The 18,052-nt window shown below is 36.8% G+C and overlaps 1 protein-coding gene across 2 annotated transcripts in view; it reads left to right on the plus strand.

Moving 5' to 3' along the window:
- Window positions 1-12,125, plus strand: part of PTPN2 (protein tyrosine phosphatase non-receptor type 2) — a 141,517-nt gene extending 129,392 nt beyond the window's left edge. The window contains exons 9-10 of one of the 2 annotated variants that reach the window (XM_045850109.1): window positions 4,233-4,334; window positions 11,762-12,125. In XM_045850109.1, coding sequence (XP_045706065.1) covers window positions 4,233-4,334; window positions 11,762-11,783 — 124 coding nt within the window. In that variant the 3' untranslated portion in view covers window positions 11,784-12,125. Of the gene's footprint in view, window positions 1-4,232; window positions 5,921-11,761 lie in introns of those variants that run through there. The other variant, XM_045850108.1, reaches the window with a different exon arrangement.
- The last annotated feature ends 5,927 nt before the right edge of the window (window positions 12,126-18,052 follow it).

The raw sequence follows: 18,052 nt of genomic DNA on the forward strand, positions 1-18,052 counted from the left end.
CCTTTATTCCCCTCTGCCCTGTACACCCCCTCCCACCATCATTCCCCCACCTATATTTCATGTCCGTGGGTTCTACATATAAGTTCTTTGGCTTCTCCATTTCCCATACTATTCTTAACCTCTCCCCATTTTTCTGTACCTACCGTTTATGCTTTGTATTCCTTGTACCTTTTCCCCCATTCTCCCCCAACCCCCTCCCCAGTGTTAATCCCCCATGTGATCTCTATTTCTGGGGCTCTGTTCCTGTTCTAGTTGTTTAATTAGTTCGTTCTTGCTTTGTTGAGTTGTTGATAGTTCTGAGGTTGTTGTCATTTCACTGTTTATATTTTTGATCATCTTCTTTTTTCTTAGATAATTCCCTATAACATTTCATATACTAAGGGCTTGGTGAATGGTGAACTCCTTTAACTTGACCTTATCTGGGAAGCACTTGATTTGCCCTTCCATTCTAAATGACAGCTTTGCTGGAGAGAGTAATCTTGGGTGTAGGTCCTTGCCTTTCATGACTTTGTGCTTGCAAGGTTTCTTTTGAGAAATCAGCTGACAGTCTTATGGGAACTCCTTTGTAGATAATTGTCTCCTTTTCTCTTGCTGCTTTTAATATTCTCTCCGTATCTTTAATCTTTGGTGATATAATTATGATGTGCCTTGGTGTGTGCTTCCTTGTCCAACTTTTTTGGGAGGACTCTCTGAGCTTCCTGGACTTCTTGGAAGGCTGTTTCCTTTGCCATATTAGGAAAGTTCTTTATTATTTGTTCAAATAAGTTTTCAGTTTTTTGCTGTTATTATCCTCCTTCTGGCATCCGTATGATTCGGATATTGTAACATTTAAACTTGTCTGGGAGGTTCCTAAGACTCTCCTCGTTTTTTTTTAATTCTTGTTTCTTCATTCTGTTCTAGTTGAATGTTTATTTCTTTCTTCTGCTCCAGACCATTCATTTGAGTTCCAGTTTCCTTCCCATCACTGTTGGTTCCCTATACATTTTTCTTTATTTCACTTTTCATAGCCTTTATATCTTCCTCTATTTTGTGACCATACTGAACCATTCCTGTGAGCATCCTGATTACCAGTGTTTTGAACTTTGCATCTGATAGGTTGGCTATCTCTTCATTGCCTATTTGTATTTTTTCTGGAGCTTTGATCTGTTCTTTCATTTGGGCCATTTTGTTTTTGTCTTGGCATGCCTGTTCCGTGTAGTAAGTGGTGTAACCGTAGGTATTGGTCATGTCAGGGCAACCCTTGTGGCTGCATTGTGGCACTATATGTGGGGAAGGGGTCCTAGAGAGAACTGTGCGGCTTGCTCGGCTCTCTGTGGGCACACCTGCAGCTGCTCAAAAGCAAATTGGGCTCTTCTGGTGCTGATTCTCAGGTGAATGGGTTTGTGTACGCTCTAGGACCCTGTGAGTCTCCAACAAACTCTTCTGTGAGGCTGGGAATTTCTCCTGCTGCCTTGACCCCACAGGTTTTTTCAGTCAGAGGTTTTGATGCTTTGTTTTCCTGCCCTGGATCCCTGGGTTTCGTGGTCTGTCTTGCTCCCTAGTTTGTTCCTCCTGGTTTATCCACATGCGAATGTGGGACTGCCTGGTCTATCAACTGCTGCCTCGCTCACCCTGGTCCTCCAGCCACAGCCTTGCCACGAGTCCTCTCCACCCTGGCTGCCCATCTCTGCCCCTCCTACCTGTCTAGGTGAATGTTTCTTCTTAAACTCCTTGGTTGTCAGACTTCATACAGTTTGGTTTTCTGTCAGTTCTGGGGTGGGTTTTTTTTTTGTTTGTTTTTAAATTGTTGTTCCCCTTTTGGTTGTGGGAGGAGGCAAAGTGTATCTACCTACGCCTCCATCTTGGCTGGGAGTCTGGCCAACACCTACATAACAAAGTATTTAAAGCAAAATGATATAATTATGTAAATATATGAGCACCTATTGGGTTTACATGGTAAATGTGAACACTAGATAAAAATTATCATTCTTTTTTATACTTCAGTGTTAAAGACTCCATCAAAATCGGAACCTGGTTGTTGGTAGTTTCAGGCTCCTTGCAGAAGCAAATATAGGGAACCATGAAAGGCTTTCCACCCATTGAGTGGAAGCTCTATATTCTTTCATGTATTTTTTGTGTTTTTGTCTGTACTTAAATGCAGCTTAAATTTTTTCACTGGCAGGTACACACATATTTGTTACAGTGAATTTTCAGTTCAGTGATTACATGCTGGGTAGTAATTTTGCATTTCTTTTTAGCAAATATTCTGACAGAGTTCCGACAGCTAGAGATAACTGTTTGTTTAAGAGTTAAGAAAGACACTAGAAATCTCCATAGGGCATACAGAGATAAGCAAAATAAAGTCTGAAATTTGCTAATGTATTATAAAACAACCCAAATTAGCAGCATAAATTATTTGCTATAAGTTAAGTGCTGTAAGATAAAAAGAGAAGGCTCCTAGGAGATGAGAGAAGGGAGAATTGAAGAACTGAAATGAAAGGACTAGAGAGAAGAGGTTTCTGGGTTAGAGGGTAACAAATTCAGAGAACAGCAAAAAAAATCATTTGGATAAGAACAAAGCTGTGCATAGCAGGAGAATATTAGGAAGTTTTTGCATGGGCATAATGTTTCAGTTCTCTTGGGTATATATGTCAGAGGACAATTGCTGGGTCATATGGTAACTCTGTGTTAAACATTTTAGGAACTGCTAAATAGGTTTCCACAGCATCTACCCCATTTTCCATTTCTGCCACCAATATCTGAAGTTTCCAATATTCCAAAGAAATTTAACATTGATAAAATAATCTTGTATATAGCCTATATTAATATTTTTCTAGTTGTCAAAAAATCCATATAACTTCAAGGTATAATATACATATCTTTAACTCTATTCATTTAAAGTATACAGTTCTGCCCTGACTGGTGTGGCTCAGTTGGTTGAGCATGATTCTGTGAAACAAAAAGTCACCATTTCTATTCCTGCTCAGAGCACATGCGTAGGTTGCAGGATCAGTCCCCAGTCGGGGTGCATCCAAGAGGAAACCAGTCAATGTTTCTCTCTCTGCATCGATGTTTCTCTCCATCTCTTTCTCCCTCCCTTACCTTCTCTCTAAAAATAAATAGATAAAATCTTTAAAAATAATATAGTGCACAGTACTATAGATTTAGTATATTTACAGAGTTGTGTAATCATCACCGTAATCTAATTTTGGAACATTTTTGTGACCCCCATCTCTATAGTTTTTTGTTGTTGTTGTTGTTTTTTTTTTAATTCAAGCCCTAATTGAGGATCATGCATTGCACTTGGTTAATATAATTCTTTAGTCTCCTTTAATCTTCCCCTTGCTTGACATTGACATTTTTACAGCTTCTAGGCCAGTTGCCTTTTAGAATGCCCCAGAAACTGGATTCTTCTGATTGTTTCTTTTATTAGATTCAGGTTAAATATTTTGGCTAGGAAAAGGTTGACTCTTAGTGTCATAGTAGAGACTAAAATGGTATTCAAGATTTTTAATCAAGCTACGCAAACAGAGCTGCTAAGCTTTAGGAAAAGTACCCTGGTGAAGTTTAATTTAGAGGCAGGGAGACCGGTTAAGTTTTTGCTGTAATTAGGCATTAGTAACTTACATGTTGCCATTGGCCATTCCTTATGTAGTCCTAGGACCATGTGTCTTGGAAATCAGAGCTTTTACTGGAACAAAAGTTCTGTATTGAATAGGAAAATGGGAGCCAAAAATCTTCATGGACAGAGTAATAAGTACTCCCACAACAGAATATTCATGGACATACTAAGTTGACAGCTTTTATCAGAGGCCTTTGTCAAAATCAAATGTAAACACAAAGGGGGATCGTATGCTAGGGGACCTGTTTCTCTTCCCACTCCTGGCTGGTTAGCAAAGAAAGAAAGAAAACTGATAGTCATCATTTCATATTTCAAGAAAGAAGGCATTATGCTTCTAATCAGGTCCTACTAAAAGTATTTATTATTGTAAAACTACACCAGAAATTGTCAATGAATCATCAGAATACATCTCTGGACCATTTAGAATAGTGAGGCTTTTTTTTTTTTTTTGAGAAGTTTTATAAAAGTTTATTTGAGCCAAATTTTTTGTTAAAAAAAAAAAAGTTCAACCTTTGAATGAGTTGAAAAATGTGTGGGGGATGGAGGATGGATATTTGAGTTCATGTCCTCTGTACTAGAGTAATTAGGTCCTGCCAAGCACTTCTTATCATTTGTTTTTATTTATTCATAGTGTTCTACGGAAACGAATTCGAGAAGACAGAAAAGCTAACACAGCTCAGAAGGTGCAGCAGATGAAACAGAGGCTAAATGAGACTGAACGAAAAAGAAAAAGGTGGTTATATTGGCAACCTATTCTCACTAAGATGGGGTTTGTGTCAGTCATTTTGGTTGGCGCTTTTGTTGGCTGGACACTGTTTTTTCAGCAAAATGTCCTATAAATAAAACAATATTGCCCAGCAAGCTTCTGCACTAATAGCTAACAGCGTTGCGTTAATCACAAGGGTTTTTCTGTTAGCAAACTCCTCATACCCCAAAAACGGACACCAGTAGAATAGACACCACCCAGATAAATGATATATTCCATCTCAGCCCAGCATCTCAGGGCTCTGCCCCCAATATGTAAACGGTGATCTAAAATAAAGACTTTAATGCCTGTTAAAAACTGGTACATTTTGCAACTGTATTCATCTATGTTAAACATAAATGATCAGATTGAGAGATATCCTTTATCAAAAGGATTTGTTTTTGAGGCTATCTGGATTTTAACGTTGATACAAGCAATAAATATTGTGGTTTTATCTACATTATTACTAAAAGGAAAATGACCTTTAAATAATGTGTGTAATATATAATGTACTATTAATATGAGTATCAATAATTTATATTCTTAACCATTTCAGGGTAAATATATTTTATAAGTACCTATTTTATCTTACTTTTTTGTACTTTTATAAAAAGCTCAATTTGAAAAATCTGTTACCATAAAAATATTGTATGTTGATTCAATTGTACTGGCTACATTTTCATAAAGAGAAGTTTGATATGAGAAGTTAGAACTCTGAGTAAGCATTTTTTACTATATATTTTCATTTCTTTTGTTTTACAGTTTTTCCAATTTAAAAAAAAACAAGCAAAAATTTTCTCTAAAAATATCTTTGAACAAAAATTCTTCTTACTAATATAGTCAGGTAACAGTTGGTCAAGACTTTGTAAAGAAGTTGGTTTCTGTAAAGCCTATTTTAATACTCTTTATTGTTCATGAACACTTCAGTGTGACTACCCTAATTTATAATTAGACTAAATCATGATTTAGGAAATAAAAATAAGGAGCAGCATTTTACTGCCATGATTTCAGTTTACTAGACTGAAGTTTTGAAGTAAAAATATTTTCAAGTTCTTTCTACTTTAATAGTATGATGGTGTAAAAACCTTAGATTGTCCCTTTAAATTGTTAACAAATATATTTATATATGGCTTAATGAATTTAATTGCTGATTAGAATTGGTAGCTTTTATCAGACTTCAACATCCCATTACATTAAAGTTATTAGACTCCAACATTCCATTAAATTAAAGTCATTATAAATTTAATTGCTGAAATAACATTATTTCAGTGTTTTTCAAACTGTGATTTCTAAGGAATCACCAAGAAGCGGAAGGAAAAACTCTAAGCTACCAACCTTTACTTTCAACCAGACTATTTCTCCTTTACCTATTTTATATACTGCATAAGATTTCTGCATGAGGTTTAATTTTTTAAGGGGTGAGTTATGACTTTAAAAAGTTGCAAACCATTGGTGTAGATAGATGTTTGGAATTGATTTGAGTAGCCTACTTGAATGTGTTAAATTGTGCTGCAAGTATGAAAGCAGGATGTAGGTGGTACTACATATTAAATAAACTTCTGCCTGTGTCCTAATTCAGTGTTACTGTGTCCTGTAACCTTTAAATGGGAAGGAGGTAAGAGGGACATTTTCTTATGTTTGTCTGCATTAAATCTGTGTTCAGGCACCAAGACCTTTATGTTTTAAGTTGGTATAGTTTTAAAATCTTTCTTTCCAATTTGCCTTGCTTTGCCAAAATGCAGTATATTATTCTGCAACTCAGATATGGCCACACCAAACTAAATTTCCCATTTGAAGATAGCCTTGCTTTAGCAAAAAGGTAGAGACTTCTTAAAGAAAACAAATGCTGGTAATGATGCCCACAGCCCCATTGCAGGTGAATGTGCTTCATTGGATTTGGTATCGCAGCTTTGCTTTTTGTCTGCTTTCTGTCCTTCTGGGTGGTGTTTGTTGTAATATATTTCTTAAATTTTAGCCAATATAGTAAACATTTTTTGATGAACTTCTGCAAATGTTAGTATTCTTATCTGCTCCAAGTAGATCCTTGAGGATAGTATGTTAAGTTTTTACCAATAGTAGTGTTTTTGGTGGTTGCTACATACTAATTATTGAATATATATATATGGCAACATGCTATGGTGCCTGTGGTCGTCATCCTGACCCCTTATTAAGTGAGCTTGGCATGTCAAAGAGGATCTAGGCATGCCTTCTTAGGTAACAATCAGAGGAAAGAGTTACTAATCCATAACAAGTCCTACATCTTTACAAAATTTGAGTATCCTTAGGTCTTCATAATAGTTCTAATTACAACAATTTTCAAAGTCAGTTATATAGTTTGACCTCAATGAAGTAGTTAGTTAAGGAAGAAGAAAAGAGATTTTTAAAGCCAGAGGCTTTATTACTTACATTAAGAAAAGAACATTTACCTTAATATCCAGTTCATTTGTATTTATATTTATCCCTGCTGATAAACTGATACCATCTTCTCTGGCTACACCAGCTGGTTACACACTTGTTTCCAAGTCTAGCCAAGTATTTTATGGTATCCTATTTTTCTATTTATGTTTGCACATATATGTAAAGATACAATTCTCCATACTTAATTTATCCATATAGAAAATTAAAATAATAACCTTTTCCTGAACTCTTAGAGGGTTAAAAAAATGTAACATGTACTAGTACATAGAAAACTTCAGAACAATATAAAGACCATTTCTCACATTTAGACAATGTTTTATATATTTGCTCTGTCCTTTTTCTATCTTTCTGGTCCATTTCCCTGTGTATTAATATTTCTACCAAGGAATGAAAAGAAAAGAGAAAGGATGTAGAAAAAACTTGTCGATTAAAAACAAAAAAGTAAGCCCTGACTCAGTGGATTGAGCGTGGGCTGTGAACCAAAGTGTTGCAGGTTCAATTCCCAGTCAGGGCACATACCTGGGTTGCAGCCCATGGCCCCCAGCAACCGCACATTGATGTTTCTCTCTCTCTCTCTCTTTCTTTCTCCCTCCCTTCCCTCTCTAACAATAAATAAATAAAATCTTAAACACACACACACACACACACACACACACACAAAAGTAGCTCTGCTTAACAGGTATGTCAGAGGAAGGAGTCGTAACTTATAAATTAATTTTATGTATACTTGTTTTAAATAAATTAGAATTGATGTGAATCAAAAAATACATATTGGTTTAAAAAGTAGTTTATGACATGGAGCAGAATTTAGTTTTAATATCAGTTCCTTCTTTGCTTTCAGCATCAATGCAAAGTGATGGTTGCTACCATTTATTGATCGTTTACTGTGTGCCAAGCACTGTGCTAAGCACTTTTCATATGTTATGTTATCCTATTTAATCCTCACAACAAGCTTTTGAGGTAGGTGGTGTTATTATTAAGCCATAACCAACCTGAGACTTGGCATTTCTACATTCTTTTATGGTGCTATCATTGAAAAGTCTCATGTGTATATTATATTTCAAAATTTAAAAAACTCTCAAAGATTTTCCTTGTACAAGTCATTTCCCTCTTAGAAAAATATCTCTGAATAGATTCTATATAATAAATAGACACAGACCATAACCTGATTTGATTAGAAATATTTTTATTTACCATTTTATACTCTTATTTTAATGAGTACCTACATCTTCAAAGTTCCTGCCTGGTTATTGTACAGATTTTTAAATCTAGTTATCCTTGATTTTTACTTTCAGATATAAAGTTTATAGAGTTTTTTTATGTAGTCTCTTATAAGCCAAATGCTTATATGTATCATCCATTTCTTCCTGTGTTCAGGCAAGAGTCTGTCAACACTGATTTATTTTTTCTTCCAGCAGGTCCATATGAGTTTGTCAGTGGGATAGAGAGTGTGGATCTCTCAATCTACTGCACACTTGCAATTGGGTGGAGGGTCACCAAGGTTAGAACTTGGTGCATTGATCCTGATCTGATACTAAGTGTGTAGCAGAAATGTCTGTTCTGTGTTCCTGGTTCTCATATCTACATTAGCAGCTAATTAAGTCTGTTTTACTTAAGAATCCCTTGTTTAGCTTTGACTTACATGTTAGCAGCACAAAAATCTTATAAATAAAATTTTTTTAAATAGAAATGTATTTTTTCCACATAAAATTAAGTTTTGACTTAAAATACAGGATCTTGGTCATTCTTTGGGTGATTTATTCCAGAGTTGACTTTTTTCTTTCATCTTTTTCCCTAGTTCATTTGTCTGGATTTGATTCCATTTTTCCTTATACCTATCTTCAAAACATTTGTCCCATAAACTGTTTTTGGGACAGCCTCTACAACAGTGGATATGTTACAAATGCCAGCCATCTCTTTTTCCATTGAATATGTATAAGTGATAATATTTATGCCTTGATAGGAAGAAACTCAGTTTGCGTAAGCTCCACAATGTCCCACCCCGGAATCCTCAGTTCAGATTCTATGTACTTTATTGGCTACATTCCATGTACCTGGCCATAATGTAACCATTCCATTGTTCATCTGGATTTGGGAATTTAAGTTTTTAAGATCTGGAAATTTTATGTTACCCACTTTGTTAGTGTTCTAAAGAAAAAACTTTTAGGAAAATGATATGAGTGTGGCTATCTCATTTTTCCCTCAATAGTAGGAATATTCACCACATTCAGGTTGCTCCAAGAACAGCATTGAGCAATTCTGCACAAGTGTTTTCTTTCAACACTCTTCAGAGAAAGTGTTATCTCCTTTGGCTACTGGATTCTGGAAACTTCTTTGAGGAGAATTTTTCTTCACAGTCAGTGCTGATCCTTTTCTCATGTTGTATGCTGTTTACCCCATCACAGAGCATTGCCATATGTAATCAGCCAATCAGACAAGAAGCCACTGCTTGGCTTGACATTTCTTTATCAGTATCACTTAGAGTAGCATATAAGAATTATGAGATTTAGTCAGGGTATTACTTACAGAGTCTATTTTAATATTGTCTTGTTTCCCATTACATGGTATATTTTGGGGAGCTCTAAGAACTGCTTAGGAATTTTTTTTTCTTTATAGAGACTATTTTTTAAAACCCAATTTTTTATTGGTTCTCTAATTTGGCCTAGATGTTTTAGATACATGATTACATTGCTATTTCAAATTTCTGCTTTAAAAAAGTTACTTTGAGTTTACTTTGAATTCAGGAAAGGGAAACTGTAAGTTCATTTTGTTTATAAGGCAATGCTTTGCTCATCTTACATATTTTTTTATTCTTTTCAGTAAAATATTAGTGTGGATATCTGGTGGCAAAAACTATTTTGGGTGCAGTTTTGGCTTTCTGTTACCTCAGGTGTGGAGCCAGCTTGGGAAGATTTTACTTTTTCTGTAAATTCCACTCTTGCATCCATTCCAGCATTGGGATGGTTGGCAGTATGTGAGGGCTGCATTGCCAAAGAAAGCACCAGGCAGGGCTTATTCCACTTGATTTCTTTGAACCCATTTTACTTTAGTCTTGTTAAATAAATCAGAAAAGATTATTCGGGTGACCATATTTTTTTTCCTAAAATGAAGCCCATTTGTCTTTTCAGTCTTGCAAATAAATACAGTATTTTAAGATAGTTAAAATACTCATTATTTCATTGTATTTTCTTGTCCCCCATAATAATACTCACAAAGAAAAAATATGAATTTTTAAGAACACTTGACAGTTTCTTTTAGTTGTTTTAAATGGTAGTTTTCCTTGGTAAGTGTACCTTTAATGCCCTGCTGGGGAAGACAACATTGTATGTTGAATACCTACAGTTCTGCCAATTAGTTAAATACGTAACCTAAATTTAACCCTCATAATGCTTCTTCTAGTTATATAACATTACCTCTATTTTCAGATAATAAAACTGAGTCAAAGGATAAGTACCTTGTTCAAAATTGCCAGCTAGTATATGACAGCTGAGATTCCATTAGAATTCCGTTAACTCCAGATCTCACACTTTTTCCATTATGTCACACTGAAACTCTGTTTTTATGCAATATTTAAATGGGAAAACATTAGACATTACTTGTTAAATTTTAAAGGAACCCACTATTTCTTAAGTGAAACAAAGTTTTGTCCCTCCAAAAAAGCATGTGAAACAGTTTGAACTACCATTGGGCCAGAGAAATAGTGGAACATGAACATGTTCTTTAACACATTATTTCATTCACTTTGGTTAGAGTAAGTTCCTTTGTTTTAATGAGCAGTTTTCTGAATGCATGGGAAATCAGTAACACTCAGTAAGTACCTTTGCATCAGTCAGAATCAGTAAGCACCTTTCCTTACTGCAGCCACTTGGATTCAGGGCTCTGTGGAACCCCACAATAAGCAGCCAAAGTCATTTCTGTGACCCACAGACATCTAATAGGAATGTTTTCTTAATGACTTGACATTTATCTATCAGTGCTGGAAAATCAAAGAAAAGGAATATTCAGAACACTAAGGTGCTTGGTACTGTTATTCTTTCCTTCCGTACATAGGAACCAGTAGTCAGGAAGAAGCTCAATTCACAGTATTTTGGGGTTTTTGACTAACTGTTTTGGATAAATGTGTGGGTGTGGTTTTATATTTCCTATTTATATGTGTGAAGATACAATAATGACAAGTATTTTGATTTGGGGGTTTTTGTTATAGTGAGGGAAGAATGGAAATATCTCAAAAGACCAGCTATTTGCAAACGTTACTAAATAACATCAAAAACTCAACTGCCCCTAAAATACTTATTTAATCTGTCATTTGTTTAAACTCTCATTCATCTTTACTTTTTGGCATTAAAATACAATAAATTTCTCAACTACTTTATGTCTGTGTTTTCTTTTATATTGATAGTAAATTGTGTCACTTCAGTTCTATATTGCTTTAATCATTAGTATTATCCTTCAGGACAAAAAGCATGCTGCTAACAGTCCGTGATTTAAAGATTATAAACCAACTTTATGTTCAGACATTCCATTCATAATATTTTTAGCAGTATGATACATTGGAGGTCCAAATTGGATTAGACTTTTGAAATGAATGCCAAAGTTTTGGTAAGTCTAGCACATACATATAATCTTGCTGAACTGTTGTGGGTACATTATTTTTGTAAGCCTGTCTGTCTGTTAGTATCTCACATGGAGGTCATTTCTTGAGTAATGCAAGATGACCTAAAAAACTCAGAGTTAGTAATTCTTGGAAAACAGTGTAAATTATGGTGCTTTAACATGAGTCTACCTCACACCACCAATTCTGTTTGAAAATCTAGTACTTAGGCAATTTTACCAAGATAACAGTGAAGCACTTGGTGTGGTTGGTTGTGGTATGTTGGAATGTTTTTTGGTTGCCTTTTTAGTTCATTGTTAGTCCTTTTATGTTTCTGTGTATCTGTGTATGTCTGTGTGTTTGGTAAATATGAATTGAATAGATGACTTCTTATTTTATGTTTTAGGCCAAGACTGACAGACACCTAAATATTCATGACTTGAGAATATTCTGCAGCTATAGATATTGAACCATTGATGTGCAAAGCAAGACCTGAAGCCCACTCCGGAAACTAATGTGAGGCTTGATAAACCTGTAGATTGCCTCACATTTGTCTGTTTACAAAGTAAACTTTACATCCAGGGAAAGAAGAGCACCACCAGCAGAAGACTTTGCAGAACCCTCTAATTTGATGTATTGTTAAGTTTTTTTAATGTGTGTATGAAATGTGGAAAGATGTAAAAGAAATAAATTAGGAGAGACTGTATTGTACTGCCATTCCTACTGTATTTTTATACTTTTTGGCAGCATTAAATATTTTTATTAGATTATGTTGGTTTGTGTGCATTATCTTAGGACAGCTCTATTTCAATAATGTTTTCTTAATGATTTACTCTTAAATTTTTATAAATAACAATTGACAATTAAATTGAAATTGGTCCGTAACACTGCTCACTTGCTTCTTAAGATTTTTTTTTAGTTACCCCTTAATAGTCTGTCAATATAGATTAGGTGAAAATAATAAAAGAAAAGTTACATTCCTTTGTTGCTTAGAAAAATATTAACATGGATGATGGTATTAATTTCACATAAGTATAGCAACCCAATGCAGTTTTTAAAATCACAGTGTTATTTATCTAACACAGTATTTTGTATTAGATGTGCTTTCCTCAAACATTTTCTGTTATGAAGGGACCAACAGTTCTTTCCTGAATAAGGGTTTTGACTTCTTTATCATCTAATTTCCCAGCTAAATGATGGGTTTCCACTATGTATCCAGTCAGTTATCAGGATTATGGTGATGTTCTTGTTCAAAGATACTCAAGCTTCTGCATCACATAAGCATCACCTTAATGGTATAACAATGCAATTATTTTTATCAACTGTGAAAGTTTCATAATACTGTTAATTTAATACATCTATTTCATCTTTTGGAAATTCAGAAAACTTAGGTTCTTTTAACCTTGTTTTTCATGGTTCTTATTTTAGGAATAAGCAAACTATTAAACCCTGCTAAATCTTTCCTAAAGAATGCATGAAAAATTTATTATACCACAAAGTAGTACAGCGAAGATAATCCTCTCATTGTGTAAACAAAGCTTGAAAGAATTATCTGCACTTCTTCTGTTTCCTCAGTTTCCCATATTTACCCCACTAGTATCTGACTTTCTTTTGTGTCACTCCAGAAATGACCCAGAAAAGTAGCCAAATACAGTTGAAACGTCATTTCTATCTTACATGATTTGACAATGATAAGAACTCCTTCGTTGAAGCTTTCTTAAGGCTCAGACCTTTCTCTGGGTTCTCTTTGTCTCAATCCTTTGAGCCTCTGCCTGCCCCTCCCTCCCCCTTCCTGCTTTCCTCTCTCTCTCTCTCTCTCTCTCTCTCCCCCTCTCTCCCTCTCTCTCCCCCCCCCCACCTATTGATTACTAACTTCATTCCTTGCACTGCCCCCTGCCCAGTCACTGACTGCTACCATTCCACTTTTGGATTCTATGAATTAGACTATTTTAGATATTTATGTAAGTAGAATCATCCAGACTTTGTTATTGGCTTGTTTGACTTGGCATAATACTCTTAAGGTTCATCCATGTTTTCATGTACTGCAAATTTTCTCTTTTAAGGCAAATAGTATCAGGGTGGCTAGTGCCATGGGCTGTGAAGGAATTCACAAAGAGAAGAAAATGCAGAGAGCAAAGTTTTTATTCACTCTCCAAGAGAGGAAAGGGGCTTGGCATAGAGAGATACACCAGCTGCAAACAGTTGGGGCTGTGAGTTTTTACTGGGTGATAAAGGGAGACGGGGATGCAGCTGGGTAGTCATGGCAATTAGTTGTAAATCAGGAGGTTTCAGGCTGATTGTGCAGGCTTCAGTTTGTTCTGTTATCTTTGGGTTCAGGGTCCAGGTGTTTGGGTCTGGTATGTCCAGTTTATATAAGTTCTTAAAATACCTGGGCAGGGGTTGCATTTAATAATCTCTTCAGTCCTGAGAATAGAAGCTCAGAGAAACAACAATTATGCTTGACAGGAAAGAGATAGGTCTCATAAAGAGGGCCTGAAAGGGGAATTTTTGTCCTTTCATTCTCTAGTTTTAGATGGATTTACTCTTGGTAACCGAGCGTGGTCCTGGTTCTGAGTAGAAGAGACGAAAGTCTTTTCTTCTGTAACTACCTCATTGCTGGTTATGGATGTAGAGTTGTCCCTGCCTATGGGTCGGGGTAAGGGTTATTGAGAGAAGGTGGCAAAGAGGCAAGAGCCACTGCTGGGGGTTGTTTGTAAAGGGAGTCCCAGCCCCAGCTAGTGTGGCTTAGTGGATTGAGCACTGACCTGCAAACCAAAGGGTCACCAGTTCAATTCCCAATCAGGGCACGTGCCTGGGTTGCTGGACACACAAGAGGCAACCACATATTGATGTTTCTCTCCTTTTTCTCGCTCCCTTCCCACTCTAAAAATAAATAAATAATATATTTTTTAAAATAAAGGGAGTCCCTTAATATTTGGTGGATAAACGATAGGAGACATTATAGGAGGCATGGCCCGAAAGCTATGATAAAGAGAGAAGCTGCAATGGGGCCAAGAAAAGGAGTTAGGCCAGAGCCAGATGTTAGTTTTATTTTTTATTTCTTTTTATTTGGTAAGCTTTATTTTTAAGTATATTTTATTGATTATGCTATTGCAGTTTTCCCAATTTTCCCTCTTTATCCCCCCTCTGCTGTGCACCCCCTCAACCCTCCAGCATTCCCTGCCCCAATTCATGTCCATGGGTTGTACATGTAAGTTCTTTGAGTTCTGTTTCTTCTACCATTTTTGACTTCTCCCTGTCTATTTTGTGCCTACAAATTATGCTTCTTCCCTGTGCCTTCCCCCTCCCCACTGAAAACACTCCATGTGATGTCCATTTCTCTGATTCTGTTCCCATTGTAGTTGTTTGATTAGTTTTTGTTTTCGTTGTTTTTCCTTTTTTTTTTTTTTTTAGGTTGACTTGTTGATAGTTGTGAGGTTGTCGTCATTTCACTGTTCCTAGTTTTGATCTTTTTCTTAGATAAGTCCCTGTAACATTTTATATAATAAGGACTTGATGATGATGAACTCCTTTAACTTGACCTTATCTGGGAAGCACTTGATCGGCCCTTCCATTCTAAATGATAGCTTTGCTGGAGAAAGTATTCTTGGATATAGGTCCTTGGCTTTCATGACTTGAAATACTTCTTTGCAGCCCCTTCTTGCCTGCAAGGTTTCTTTTGAGAAATCAGCTGATAGCTTTATGGACACTCCTTTGTGAGTAACTCTCTCCTGTCTGCTTGCTGCTTTTAAGATTCTGTCTTTGTTCACTGAAATAGAGGACAGGCTGATGGTGACCGGAGAGGAGAGAAGAGGGAATTTAAGGGGACAGTGGGAAGGGTTCACAGGAACAAACTTAAAGGACACATGGTCATAGACTAAGGGGAGGGTGGTAATGGGAGGGAAGGGGGGTGGGTGGGAGGGGGAACTGGATAGGGAGTAAAAAGGAGAAAACTGTATATGAACAATGATTAATAAAAAGAAAGAAAAAAAAAGATTCTGTCTTTGTTTTTAATCTTGGGTAACTTAGTGATGATGTGCCTTGGTGTGTTCCTCTTTGGGTCCAACTTCTTTGGGACTCTGGGCTTCCTGGAAGTCTATTCTTTTGGCAGATTAGGGAAGTTTTCCTTCATTATTTGTTCATACAAGTTTTCACTTTCTTGCTCTTGTTCTTCTTCTTTCTTGCTCTTGCTCCTTCTGGTATCCCTATAATTCAGATATTGGGACATTTCAAATTGTCCCAAAGGTTCATAAGTCTTTTTTTGAATTCTTGTTTCTTCATTCTGTTCCGGTTGGATGTTTATTTCTTCCTTTTGTTCCAAATCATTGATTTGAGTCTGGGTTTCCTTCCTGCCGCTGTTGGTTCCCTGAATATTTTGCTTTATTTCATTTTGGCTAACTTTCATTTGTTCTTTCATTTATCAACAAAGTCAGTTCTATGAGCATTTTGATTACCAGGGCTTTAAATTCTCCATCAGATAGGTTGGCTATCTCCTCATCACTTAACTCTCTGTCTGAAGTTTTGCTCTGTTCTTTCATTTGGGCCCTATTTCTTTATCTCGGGGTGCCTGTTAAGTTCTAAGTGAGTGGGTCCTTAGGTATTCACCAGGGCAGGGCAACCCTCCTTGCTATATTATGGCACTGCCTTGCAGGAGGAGCCAGAGAGGGAACAGTGCAGCTCCCCTGCTTGTCTCTGGCCCTACTTTCCAGCGAACCCTCCTGTGAGACTGGGGGTTTCTCCTACCAGGGGAACTGCCATAGTCCACAGTGAGCTCTGAGTCTTAGTTTCCAGTTCAGCCAGACCCGCCTACGTGGCCCGCCACCTCACCAGTCTGGTTCTGGTTGACTATTTCAATTCCTTAGTTGTCAGAGTTCCATGCAGTTTGATTTTCTGGCACTTCTGGTTGTTTAATGATTTTAGATTGGTGGTTATTATTTTGGTTGTGCAAGGAAGCAAAGGGTTTCTGCCTATGCCTCTATCTTGGCCAGAACTCCTAAGTAGTTTCTATATTCATATTAAAATTATCAAAGGAACAACATCAAAATATTCACAGTGGTTTCTCCTGTGAAGAACTAGTTTGGGAGGATGAGGTACAGGGGAGGTGAGAAATTTTGCTAGTAACTATATACACTTCTGATAGCATTATTCAATTTTGTTTCACTTAAATGGAACCAGAGATAATCCTTCACATTAAATAAAATCCCTGGACCTTACAAATTTGATATAAATAAGTGAGTATCTCAGTGACAAATGAAAAATCCAGGGAAATAATATTTTAATTATGTGGCCTAAGAATAGACTCATTTCACAGAAGACATTTGTGTATTTCATATTCAGTTTCACAATTGGACATTTTTCCCCCATCCTAAATCCAAATATTTGTTTATTCCTTTCCAAGAAGCTAACTAAAACATTCTAAAACCAAAATACTTTGTATTTTACCTCTAAACATTCTTGTCTTAAAATGCTGATGTGACGAGGTAAAGAAGTGTATTTAGAGATTATCTTCAGGTAGCCCTGATGCAAACCTGGAACCTGCATTTCTGATCCTATATAAAATAAACAGTTTACATCTTATTTCAATACTTCCGGGGACAACTTTGTTCTTCAGGAATTCTAAACACAACTGGTAATGACCTGCTGGGACAACCTGGCCAAAGAGGTCCAGGGAGGTGTGTAGAACTCCTGAGGTAATATGTACTGAATTGAAGAGTATCCCCCTGCCCCAGCCCCAGATTTATGTCCTTCCCAGAATCCTAATTAGAAACAGTGTTGAGAAAGGCTTTCTTTCTGTATGGCCACAGCCATAAGGTACCAAGATGGGCACTTCGAAGTACATCCAGTAACTATGGAAGAAGAAGCAGTGAGGTGTGATGTGCTTCCTTCTCAGAGTGCACACCTGGCGCTACCGCCAGCTCTCTCTGCTTCACAGAGCCCCCTGCCCACAAGGCCAAGCAAGGTTATGCTATATATCAGATTCATGTGTGCCATAATGGCCGCAAATGCTCTGTTACAAAGAGTATAACATATGGCAAGCCTGGCTAGCTGGTGTTAACCAGCTCAAGACTGCCTGAAGCCTTCAGTGTGTTGCTCAGGAGTGAGTTGGATGCCCCTGTGAGGCTCTGAGAGTCCTGAATTCTTCCTAGGTTGGTGAAGATTCCACATAAATTCTTTTAGGTTATCCTCATTGATCCATTCCATAAGGCTATCAGAAGGAATCCTCATACCCAATGGATCACCAAACTGGTCCACAAGCACAAGAAGATGCAAGGACTAACATCTACTGACCACAAGAGCCATGGCCTTGGAAAGGGCCACAAATTCCACCACACTATTGGTGTTTCTTGCCATGAAGCTTGGAGAAAGTGCAATACTCCCCAGCTCCAACATTAACACTAGTATGTGTCATGTTTGTAAAATTCTTACCTAATGAACAATTTAGGACAATCAAAAGAAGAAAAATAAATAGGGTCATTGCAAATGCAATTAGTAAAAATGGAGTCATACTGGAATAGGTGGGACCTTAATCAAATATGACGGGTCCTTATAAACAAAGGAGAGGAGACAAAGACAGACACACAAGGAGAAGGCCATGTGAAAATGGAGACGAACTGGAGTGATGCATGTACAAACCAAGAAACACCAAGGATTGCAAGCTAGCTAGCACTCTAGGCTGGAAGAGGCAAAGCATGATCCT

The sequence above is a fragment of the Phyllostomus hastatus genome, unplaced genomic scaffold (genome assembly GCF_019186645.2).
Source record: "Phyllostomus hastatus isolate PE091 unplaced genomic scaffold, TTU_PhHast_1.1 phas_contig_80, whole genome shotgun sequence".
In the NCBI taxonomy this organism is placed as follows: Eukaryota; Metazoa; Chordata; class Mammalia; order Chiroptera; family Phyllostomidae; genus Phyllostomus; species Phyllostomus hastatus.